The sequence below is a fragment of the Thamnophis sirtalis genome, unplaced genomic scaffold (genome assembly GCF_051295495.1).
Source record: "Thamnophis sirtalis isolate CommonGarterSnake01/CBP01778 unplaced genomic scaffold, rThaSir2_p1.2 scaffold_4, whole genome shotgun sequence".
Classification (NCBI taxonomy): Eukaryota; Metazoa; Chordata; class Lepidosauria; order Squamata; family Natricidae; genus Thamnophis; species Thamnophis sirtalis.
In genome coordinates, this window is record NW_028261384.1 from 92,935,447 (window position 1) to 92,947,470 (window position 12,024).

The 12,024-nt window shown below is 38.1% G+C and overlaps 1 protein-coding gene across 1 annotated transcript in view; it reads right to left on the reverse strand.

Moving 5' to 3' along the window:
- Window positions 1–12,024, reverse strand: part of ATXN7L3 (ataxin 7 like 3) — a 30,740-nt gene that overhangs the window by 7,192 nt on the left and 11,524 nt on the right. Inside the window, exons 5-10 of the mRNA XM_014055568.2 lie at window positions 11,599–11,696; window positions 9,967–9,989; window positions 8,744–8,789; window positions 7,501–7,532; window positions 6,600–6,668; window positions 2,947–2,990 (exon numbers count right to left, since the gene is read on the reverse strand). Coding sequence (XP_013911043.1) covers window positions 2,947–2,990; window positions 6,600–6,668; window positions 7,501–7,532; window positions 8,744–8,789; window positions 9,967–9,989; window positions 11,599–11,696 — 312 coding nt within the window. The remainder of the gene's footprint in view (window positions 1–2,946; window positions 2,991–6,599; window positions 6,669–7,500; window positions 7,533–8,743; window positions 8,790–9,966; window positions 9,990–11,598; window positions 11,697–12,024) is intronic.

Genomic DNA, 12,024 nt, shown 5'->3' on the forward strand with positions numbered 1-12,024 from the left:
GGAGAGAGAAGGGAGAAGGAGAGAGAAAGTGAAGGAAGAATGAAAAAGGATAGAGAAAGAGAAGAGAAACAACGAGAAAGAGGGTGAGAGAGACAGAAAGAGACAAAGAGGAGAGAGAAGGGAGAAGGAAAAAGAAAGTGAGAGAAGAGTGGGAAAGAAGGAGAGACAAAGAGAGACAAAGAGAAAGAGGGTGAGAGAGACAGAAAGAGACAAAGAGGAGAGAGAAGGGAGGAGAGAGAAAGTGACAGAAGAATAGAAAAGGAGAAAGAGAAGAGAAACAATGAGAAAGAGGGTGAGAGAGACAGAAAGAGACAAAGAGGAGAGAGAAGGGAGAAGGAGAGAGAAAGTGACAGAAGAATGGAAAAGAGGGAGAGAGAAAGAGAAGAGAGACAAAGAGGAAGGATGAGAGAGACAGAGAGAGAAGAGAGGAAGAGGAAAGAGTAAGAGAGAACATCTCATTTCAACCCTGAGGTGCAAATATTATCTTTGATTGGTAATTTTATTTGTCCATTTACTATCCAATACTCTCATTTCTCCTTAAGTTCATCAAGAATTCCCTTCTTTTTATTGAATTTATCACAATACCGTGAGAACAACTTTTTCAGCATAGCTTTACAGCTATTTAAAATATATAGTAATTTAGGTCAGGTTTTCAGAACATTAGTCTATTTATAAGTCACTAAGTGCAAAGAAACAGAATTCAGAAAGTTGGCTTCCCTTTTTGTAATTGCCTATTACCTGCTTATTTTCTACCTACATTTTTGATAACTGATATTCACGGTTGCCCCAAGAAGCCCATCGTAGAAAGAAACCCTCCCTATGACCTTTGTTGGGTTTCCATGGAATGAAGTTTGATCTTTTTCTCAACCATACAGTAGCAAATTCTTTCTAAGGAGGATATAATCAAGATGTCCATAATTGCCTGTCAATCTAACAGTATGGCGATTGACAATCTCTTTATATTTCAACTAACTCTTTCAGTCTTAAAGGTTTGGTGAGGAGAAATCCAAAAATTCTTTTAAAGAGGAAAAAAAATGCTTGCACAATTGTACCCATGGAGACATGTATATATACATAACACACAGAGAAACAAACTTAACAAAGTGCTAACTCTGCCCACAAACTAACTAATTCTCTCTCCCTCCCTCTCCCTCTGAGAGAGAGAGAGAGAGAGAGAGAGAGCAAGAGCGAGAGAGAGAGAGAGAGAGAGAGAGAGAGAGAGAGAGAGAGAGAGAGAGAGAGAGAATCCCTCCTTCCTTCAGCCCAACACTCTCGCTGGCATCCCGGATGGATGAGAGGGACTGCAGTCTGCAGAGGGTCTAGGGCAGCAAATCATTCAATAGGAAACTTGCCTCTTGGAAGGAATGACCCGGCTTGGTTCCCACTTTCAATCTGCCGCCCAACGACTGAACGGAGAAGCAAAGAGACAGGAGAGATGAAGCGGGAGCCAGGCCAGGTCATTCCTTCCAAGAGGCACATTTCCCATCGAATGACTCGCTACCCTAGACTCGAGGAGACCCTCTGCAGTCCTTCTCGTCTGGCCGGGATGCCAGCGAGAGTGTTGGGCTGAAGGAAGGAGGGATACACAGGCTCGCGCTCTCCCTCTCCCTCCCTCCCTCCCTCCCCCGCTCCTCCTCCCTCCCTCCCTCTCTCTCTTTCAAATGGCAAATCCGAGCAGCTGCTGCTGGGAGCCCGTCCCATGCCTTCTCCCAACCCTCACACCCCTTCTCTCAGCTACTTTCTGCCTTGTGATTGCTGTCTTCAGGCTGACTCTCCTCTCCTATTATTGTGGAAGGCGTCTCACAAAAACCACTGGGCGGCAGTTGGAAACTGCTGCGCGGTGTTTTGTTGCCACGTGCATGGCTGCACACCCATGCAGCTTAGAGGGAACATTGCCCTTCAGGTGTTGGATTAACACAAAAATGGAATCACCTGCTCAGCCAAGGATCAAAGTGTGTAACTAGGTATCATCAACATACTGATGCTGCACCCTGTGCATGAAATGACCTCATCTAGCATATTCATGTACATGAGTGATTTTCAAACTTAGCAACTTTAAGATATGTGTACTTTAACTTCCAAAATTCTCCAGCCAACATGCAACTCTATTTGCATCTGAAGAAATTCTCCCAATGAAACAGAAGAAAGACAACATGAAAAACAGATGGTGCAACAGGCAAAGTATCAATTTCATAGGTATCTTCATATGCTGTTCCTCTAATGCCATGTATGCCATCAACTGCCAGCAAGTCCCCTTTGGACTTTCAGACAGGACTAATAGACTGGACTTTGTACATAAGAACTAACTGGGCCAAGTCTGACATCAGGACTTGAATCAAGGACAAAGCATTTTGATCTCCCACGACAATCCATTATAAATCTTAATAATGTTGTTTTGGAACAAAAATACTTTTCCAGAGCAACTGAATGGGAGACAGCTGAACTTACACACATCAGTGATTTGCAACTTATCTCAGAAAGACTCAACAAGCATTGTTTTTAACACAGAATAATGGTTAACTGATAGCTAGTTAAAGCCAATTTCTTATTCATCTGTACACAATTAAGAATCTTTGAAAATGCATTTAAAATAATTTTAATTTTATTTTAATGTTTGAAATATCAGAATTATCAAATTTTATTGTAGGCAAAGTATCCCTCCTCAAATTACAAGGTTAAATTAAACCCTTTCTTCAACATTTTTCTACAATATAATTTCCAATAACGGGGCTTCATTCAGGTGGCAAATTCTGCCAAAGTAAAAAAAATGTTTTTTATTCTCCTCAATTTTCAATGCATATTTTCTCCCCAAGTGTGAATTCTGTTTTGAGTGGACACTAGTGAAAAGATCACTTCCTATAATCACATTGTAACCTAGAATCTTTTGCACTAGCATCAAAATCAAATCAAAAGGACACCCAAAAATTAAAAGAGGGTAGTTCTCACCGTGTACACATCTTCTTGGTATGTTCAGAGATCACCCCACATTGCTAGAGAAAAAGGACCATACATAAGGTTAGTTGGTAGGTCGATGAGTGCATCAGAATATGGGTAGTTCTCATTCTTAAACATTCAAAAAAGCAACTATTATAGAACATAAATATTTTTATTCTCAGAGAGGACTATAAATGCAGTCATGCATTTTCAACAACAGGATGGCTAAGAAGGGAAATAATCTAATAGTAATAACACAGCCAGGTAAAAACATGGAAAATGGGAATAAAAAAAAGAGAAGCTAGGGACGTAAGTGAGGCAGAATACTGTAAGCCTCATGGGTGCATCTTGGAAGATCTAAAAGGAGCAATGCCTAGTCTCAAAAAGTTGCATAGGACTCTACTTGGGAAAGGCAAGAATGCAATCCAGAAGAAAATCCACTTCTAAAGCAACTCAACTGAGATGGGAATTTAAAAAAAGAACTATGCTTGTTTTCTCCTTCCAAATGTATTGGGATTCCAGCCCCCAGATCCACAGACAAGGAGCATATTCCAGCTGGGGAAGAACAACCACCTTCTGCAAGTTTGTTGCTTTTTCCAGGATAAAATATGATAAAAATCAGCTTAAGTAGTTACGTACTTTAATTAGGCCAGCAGATCATATCTCCACAATAATAGACATCAGTATTTGTGCACCACCCTTTATTTCTGTCTTGCTCCTGATTAGGTACATTAATTCTTATACTACCTGCCTTCTCCTTACCATCATATGACTTTCATTTCAATAAAATCTTGCTTGAGTTCCTTCCCATTTTCATATTCAATAAAGCAACTGTACATTGCTGTAGTTAACATGAATATCAAATCCATAATAAAAAATACCTATCCACTTTAAATATTATTTAGCATCTTAACACAATACAATAGCAGAGTTGGAAGGGACCTTGGAGGTCTTCTAGTTCAACCCCTATACCATTTCAGACAAATGGCTATCCAATATCAACATACTTCCCTCCATGTAGATGCAATTCCATTGGGGACTACACGTTGAGTGCGGTTGGTCAGCCAGTTACAAATCCATCTGGTGATGATGCTATCCAACCCACATTCTTCTACTTTATCTAGTAGTAGGTTATGGTCTACCTTATCAAATAGATGCATTCTGGATTAGTGCGCTTGAGATTGTGATTTTATTTTATTTCAAAATGACCGGCTTAATTCAATGTAATAGCTGTTTTGCACCTGTCTTTCACAGTACTCTTCAATTTTGGATACTGTCTTCTTTGTAAACAAATTACTAATCTACATAGATAGATTACCTATCTAGAATCTCTAAGCTATGCTCCCCAAGCTCCCCAAATTGGCCCAATTCAGCCATTCCACATTATGGAGATTCCACGCTATCAGCCCCCTCTATTGCAAAGATCCTGCAGGAAAAGAGCAGTCTGGACAACAGTGGGATCTGGCAGGGTGGGAGCACTGAACCATGAACACAAAGCTTTTGCTGTGACCCAGCATAACGGATATAGTGTCCTTGCTGATCTTAATGGGGACACTAAAGAAACAAGTCAAGGTAGTTGTGATAATGATGACTCAAATAAGCAGGGGATCATGGTCCAAAATGAAGAACAAAATGAAGAAGTGTTGGCTATTCCTGCCAGCTTGGTGTCATCTGCAAATTTAATGAGTTCCCCATTTATTCCCTCATCCAAATCACTGATGAAGATATTGAAGAGTACTGGGCCTAAAACAGAGCCTTGGGGTACTCCACTGCATACTTCCTTCCATGTAGATGCAGTTCCATTGAGGACTGCACGTTGAGTCGGGTTGGTCAGCGAGTTACGAATACATCTGGTGGTGATGCTGTCCAACCCACATTCTTCTACTTTATATAGTAGTAGATTATGGTCTACCTTATCAAATGTCTTACTGAAGTCCAAGTAAACTATATCGATGGCATTCCTCTAGTCCACTAATTTTGTCACTTTGTCAAAGAATGCAATGAGATTAATCTGGCATGATCTGTTTTTGACAAACCCATGTTGGCTTTTGGCTATTACTTTGTTTGCTTCTAAGTGTTCGATAATTCGTTGCTTGATTATCTTTTCCAGAATGTTTCCTGGTATTGAGGTCAGGCTGATAGGTCTGAGGTTTCCTGGAGCTATTTCTTTTTCCTTTTTTGAAGATGGGAACCATATCAGCCCTTTTCCAGTCCTCTGGCAGTTCCCCGGTGCTCCAGGATCTCTGAAAGATATAGTTCAGTGGGTCTGAGATCTCGTCTGCCAGTTCCTTCAGAACCCTGGGGTGTAATCCATCCGGTCCTGTGATTTGAACTCGTCTAGGATAGACAGGTGCTCACTTACCATTTTCTTCCCTATTTCAATTTGTGTTCCTAATCTGATTTTTGTGGTACTGTTTTTGGGTTGGACTGTTTTATCCCTTTGTGTAAAGACAGATGCAAAAAATGAGTTAAATAGTTCTGCTTTCTCCCTGTTGCTTGTCACCTGCTTGCCACTCCCAGCAATGGAGCAATTGTTCCCTTAACCCTTTTCTTGTTTTTAACATGTTGGAAAAAGCTTTTTTTAGAATTATTATTTATTTTTATGGCAAGCCTTTCTTCATTGTGAGGCTTAGCTTTCCTCACTTCATCTTTACAAGCTCGGGCTATTTGCTGATATGTCCCCCTCTTTCCACTTTTTATACTTATCTTTTTGTCTTAAAATTTGTCAGAGTTCTTTCTGCAGCCATGCTGGTTTCTTTTGGGAGCTGTTATTTTTCTTCTTCATTGGTATTGTGCTAGACTGGGCTTTTGTAATCTCATTTTTCAAAATTTCCCAAGCTTCTTGAGTTGTTTTCCTCTTGAGGATTCTTATCCATGGAATTCTTCCCAAGCTCTCTCTAAGTTTATTGAAATTAGCTCTCTTAAAGTCCAAGACTCTAGTTTGACTTTGTTCTACTACTTGTTTGTATAATGTTGAATTCCAATATTGCACGGTCACTTGCCCTCAGGTGGCTTCAACACCTATCATTTCCTCTCTGTTAGTGAGAATTAAGTCCAATATGGCTGATCCCCTTGTTCCCTTCTTGGGAAACAAAGTTGTTTGCTAGGTTTGTTAGGAACCTGTTGGATCTTCCACTTAGTGCAGAGTTTGTTTCCCAGTTGATGTCAAGGTAGTTAAAATCTCCCATTACTATTGTGGTGTGCTTTCTACATACCTTAGTTAGCTGACTAGCAAAAAGTTCATCAACTTCCTCTGCTTGGTTGGGTAGACTGTAGTATAAACCTATGGCAATGTCATTTCTCCCCCAACCTTTAATATTGACCCAAATGTATTCAAGATAGTTCTCATCGTTGTTGTGCTCTATTTCTGTAGCGATGTAGTTATTTCTTATATATAGTGCAACTCCACCTCCACCTCCACTCTTCAAGTGATTGAAGAGTCCTCAATCACTTCAAAGGGCCAAAAGGGGATGTGTCTTCCTTTTGCAAAGTCTCTTTCAAATAAAATTTTAGGCACTGCATAGACTGGAATGATCAGTTATGCAGCATTCCTAAGAACAAGCATTTACTTTCAAACAAATAAGCATCAGTTTCTTTCTATTAACTGAAAATAAGCCACAGCATACAGAATCACTAGACAGAAGGCAATAGAGCTAGGTACTCACTGTAGTTAGCAAACTACGGAGCTCCTCAGGGCCCAGAGTTTCATAGTTGATTCCAGCAGAATTGTTATACTAAGGAAGAGAATACACCACACTCATTTTAGGTATTATATAAATCATGGCAACCTTTCCTTCACATTTTCACCATGAAATGAAATGTTATGAAAATGAAATCATGCAACACAAAAGTAAAACGAGTAAGAATCAATTTGATCTAAGTGTTAAAATACCAATCTAGAAAACAAGTGAATATGAGTTAAAATCCTGCCTTAGCCATAAAAGCCAGCTATATGACTAGTCACTCTCTCTCAGCCCAATCCATCTCACAAGGTTGATCTTGTGAGGAATATAAGAGGAGGAAGGTATGTTGATATGTTCACCACATTATTTGTAAAAGTAATAAGGGCGAGATACAAACAAATAAATGAGATGAGATAAAATACTAGCATACCAACGATAAACTAGCGAATAGAAATATAATACATGCCCCTTTGTAATCCTATTCTATTCTGGAGTTGTTAACCTTAGGAGCCCTTTTAACTTTAAGACATGTTGACAACCACAAGGGCTAGGGCAATGATGCAGAATGGATGGGACTTTGGCATATAGCAATAAAATATTTTTAGGGTGCATTCACTGTTTTTTGTTAAAAATGGTGAAAAGTCTCTTTGAGGCTGATATTAACATTTTCTCACATTCCTTTTTTAAGTGTAGGAATTTATGCCATCAAATTCAGGCATACTGTGGGAATGGGCTCCAGAACCACTGCTGTATTTAGACAAACTGACTCAGGTATCAATACAACCTCAAAACAGGTTTTGTATAAGATCTAATACTTTCTAAAATCCTTAGTAGCAACACTGAATGATAGGACAACAGCATTGCTGTGCTGAACTAAACTCACCTTAAATGGGTCTGAGCTACCACTCAGCTCCCCTATAGGAAGATAAAAGAGAATACACATAAGTAGCAATACATATGATTTCCCTGTCTACTATGATGCTCATCAATTCACATGTCAGAGAACTAGTATTTGTTTTTAAAGGCCAATTCATAGATTCCATATGGCCATTTGCATATCAAGGAAACACAAATGTTCAATTTAGCATTAAAAAAATGTAATAGCATTCTGAAATATTCAAAACATTCTGAAACATGTTTAACATAAATTATAGTAAGAAGGTTTAATTAGTGGAGAAAGTAATCTCAAACAGTGAAGCAACAGGTAGGCTGACTCCCATTCCTTACAGTTATTTTCATGGTGACCCAGGAAAGCTGTGATTCTGAAGGCTTTTTTAATATATATTTCCTTGTTGCCATTCATGAAAGACTCTTTTAAGCAAGCCCACCACCTAACTGCCATTACTACTTGCTCATGTACCACAACCCACCAAGCCTTCCGTAGGTTCCTCCAAATGTTCAGTATTTCCTCCTTACTTGATAGACCAGAATAGCAGTTTGTCTGTGGTAGGGCTGCAACATCTAATGTGCATTTTGGCAGCCTAAGTAGGATAACTCTAGTCCATGCTATGTACTTCCTACAAATGCCAATCCAATTGAAGGCTATAACAACCTTTGTTTCCTGAGCATAGTGCATGCCCATGCCTTTCCACTAAAAACTTTAAACCCAGCACACTTTGGCCTACTTAAGAACTACTGAGTTATTCAGCAGATTGACCAAAAATATTCTGATTGTACAACACATCAGTTGTCCTTGATTTTCTCTTTCTACATTTTCCCACAGCATTTTACAACAGTAATTGACAAACAATCCTGACACATGTTATAGTTCAATGAAAAATCTGCTACTACATTAAGTGGGATAAAAGCATCTGAAAGTTTGGCTGCATAAGAAGTGTTCTGATGGATCTCTACCAGCAAATCTATGTGTGGAGTTACCCGGCAATTAATCTGGCATGCCCATATTCATCACTCATGCAGAAACACAAGAAAACTAGGCTTTCCAAAGGCAGGCACTTCTTGTAGTGCTGAAAGTATGTAGCCTCTCCACTCCAAATTTTAATTTTAATTAAAATACACAAAAAGTCTACAGGAGAATTGGAAAATTATTTACAAATGCATTATGCTATGTCATATGGAGATCAGATATGAGAACAATAAAAGATGACATTCCACAATATACTCACCATTTTTATGTTTCAGGGACTTGGATCGTCGGGGAGAATTGGGATTCTGAAAAAATTCAGGAAAAATAAAAGGTATAATTTGGCATGGGTGTGTGTGGAAACTCTGAATTTAATAGATCCTATAACCAGATGTGGGATTCAACTAGTTCGGACTGGTTCAGGCGAATCAGTAGCTCTGATGATCCGCTGTGGAGCAAACCGATTCACTTTGATGATCAGATTGCCCTGTCCTCCACCCTTGTGTTTTACTTACCTATATCCTTTCTGCTGATTCGCACAACAGCGAGGATTGCTGCGCCTCAGCTATGCTACTCCCCAGAAGTAACGTGGAAGGTAAGTTTTGTTAAAGCTGGTGGCACATGCGGTGCGTGCATACGAACCATGCAATCACCAAACTGGTTGTTAAACCTGCAGGATCCCACCACTGCCTACAACTAAATTCCTTCCCAAACTTGAAGGCCAGACTTTCAACATTGTTTCATTTCAGTGACAAAAATCAGGCTACTCATTCAAGGTTTTGAACATCAGTAATAGCAATGCAGATGGTTAGGTTTTAAAAAATGTTTGGTTATCTGGTACCCAAATAATATTTGAAACAGACAAAGCACAGAAATTATTGTAAAATGAATAGTTTTAAAGAATGTTGTTGATATACAGATACAGAACATTAATTACTAGAGTATCTGGGAAGGAAAAATTACATTCCCAGTGTATTTTGAGTTTTACCTTGAATTAATGGATTAGAGAGTTGTAAAAAGGGTAAAATATTTAAAATTTTATAAATTTTTCTATGCCTCTTAGAGGCTCTTTCTCTTTTTTCTGTATTTGGTGCCTTTCTTTTTTCTTCCTCTTAGTTTAGAACTATCTGAGGATATAACCTCTTACAATTCAAAGAAGCCATATGATTGAAAGGATAAAAGATGTAGACTCACAGAATAAACTGAGAAAAAACATCCTAAAGGATCCAAATTGAGGCATAATCTTGCTTCTCAAGGCCTTTATAATAGCACAATTTCTCAGTTCTCAATCCAATGCACAAGAGATTTCAAAATCCAGGTTTCACAAATAGTATAAGATCATGAAAACTGAGAGTAATCAGTGAGACTGTTCACATACAGAAGAAATACACCTTCAATTTTTTCTAATACTAACTTTGCAAAAAATAATAATAGAAATGCTTATTTTAATAACAAAATCAATATTAAAGGAAGGCATGAGCTTACCTTATCTGATTTCCTCTTCTTTGCTAATTAGGAGACAAAAAGGAGATATTTTATTATACCAACCCCTTAAAACATTTTTGAGTTTAATGTTTGATCCAAGAATTACATGGGCCCATGTGATCTGCATGTTAGAAAAAATGCCTTGAAGTAATACAGACCAAAGTTCTGAGTCTATATTTGTAGTAGCCCAGAGAGTTCATTCTTGTCTTAAGTTAGAAACAGAGATATGTAAAATTGAAATTAGGGTATGGAGGCTGATGTTAAAGTATGATTAATTTATTAAATTATTCCCCCTCAGGTTTATTTCAACTAACAAAGACTGGTAATTTTCCATCAAGATGGCATATCATAGAACAAAAACTAATGACATATGGGTTATCAATAGAGTACATGTGATCTATGGGATATAACAATGCTGAGCATACATTTCTGCAAAGATTAAATGATACAAAGTTTCAAGTGGAAAAAAGGCCTAACCCAAAAGTGTAGTTTCATTGGCCAAGCATTTAAGCTTGTTTGGGAGCCTATCTGGCATTGGAACACAATCAGAGCTAGATCTTAATCTAGCTGGAATCATTTTGGCTTTGCAAAGCTTTTTGCTGCTTATCTGCCTTCTTTATGGACTCAGCTGGGTGATAGGCCTGTTCCACCTATGATGCATGCTTAACGACACATGCATTTACCTAACAATGACATCAGGGAAAGCAGGGGTGACAGTCATTAAGCAAGGCTGTCTCACATAACAGTCATCACTATCTGTGACCATAATAAGCAGTCTCCATTATAGTAGCAGGTTGATTACCATAATTAATTGTTAATAATTAATTACATCCTCTACAACATATCTCCATCAGAGGAAACTAAAGTTTTTTCGTCCTCTTGTCTTTAAATCCAGAGTAATACAAAACTGGCCAATGATAATTCACTGTGGCATTGGTAGTCTGTCTGTCTGTCTGTCTCTCTCTCTCTCTCTCTCTCTCTCTCTCCTGCCCTCAAAGTTGAGAACCTTATCTTAATCTAGGGTGGATAAAAATAGATATTTTTTAAAAAATAAATTTTACAACAGATTTTTTTATTTAAATCAGATTTTTAAAAATCAAATTTATTGTAATAAAGTGCTTTTGGAGTAAAAATCTATCTAAAGATGATTTTCTATTTAAGATACATAAATAATTTAGTCTATTCAGCATGAAATGGAGCTTAGTTATGTAGCATGAGGTTGTATATTCTGTAACATTGGGACGTTGGTGAGTCAACAGCGAGTCAGAAGAGGAGCAGAGATGACAGATGCTCTTTAAAATGTTTGATTTAAATCGAGTTGATTTAAATCAAGCCTTTTCATTAGTGATTTAAATCATAATTTAAATTGTGATTTAAATCAAGTTGATTTAAATCAAATCGACTCTGTCTTAATCCATATCTTTTGCATTAGACTCCATATAGCAAAATGCTCAAGATGCAAGATTGCCCCTTTCAACCCACCAAATAATAGCAGAAGAGCCTTCTAGCAAAACGAACTTGTCAGAATTTCTGATTGAACTGGCAGCCAAATTCAATATCAATTCCTCATTCTAGAAAGAGACTATCTTTACAAAAGAGCATGCACACAAACACATCATTGCTTCAGCATACCTTTCTTCTCAGATCCATATGACCAGTCATTATCATTTATGTCATCATTGTCCTCTTGATCACTCTCAGATTTATTCATGTTATTACTACTTGCTATCCTGCAACAGGGAAAACAAGAAAAGGGGAAAATAGTTCTTTTCTTTTTCTTTCAGGAGGAAAGATTGTAATTAGACTGACACTTTCTGTTCCAAGCTACTAACTCATGCAAAGGGTGATTGCAGGAAATGTAGCACTGCTCCATGGTATTGCTAGGCAGTAAGGAAGCCCAAAGATTGACAAGTGTGTTATATGAAATGGGTATAAATCCTAGGAAAAGGATGAGCAGAGTTCAGGTTTCCAAGATTGATGTTGTGTCTTTTTTAAACTTAGAAACTCAGTCCCGCCAACACAATATTCTCAACTGAGAAATTGGTCCCAAGTAATATC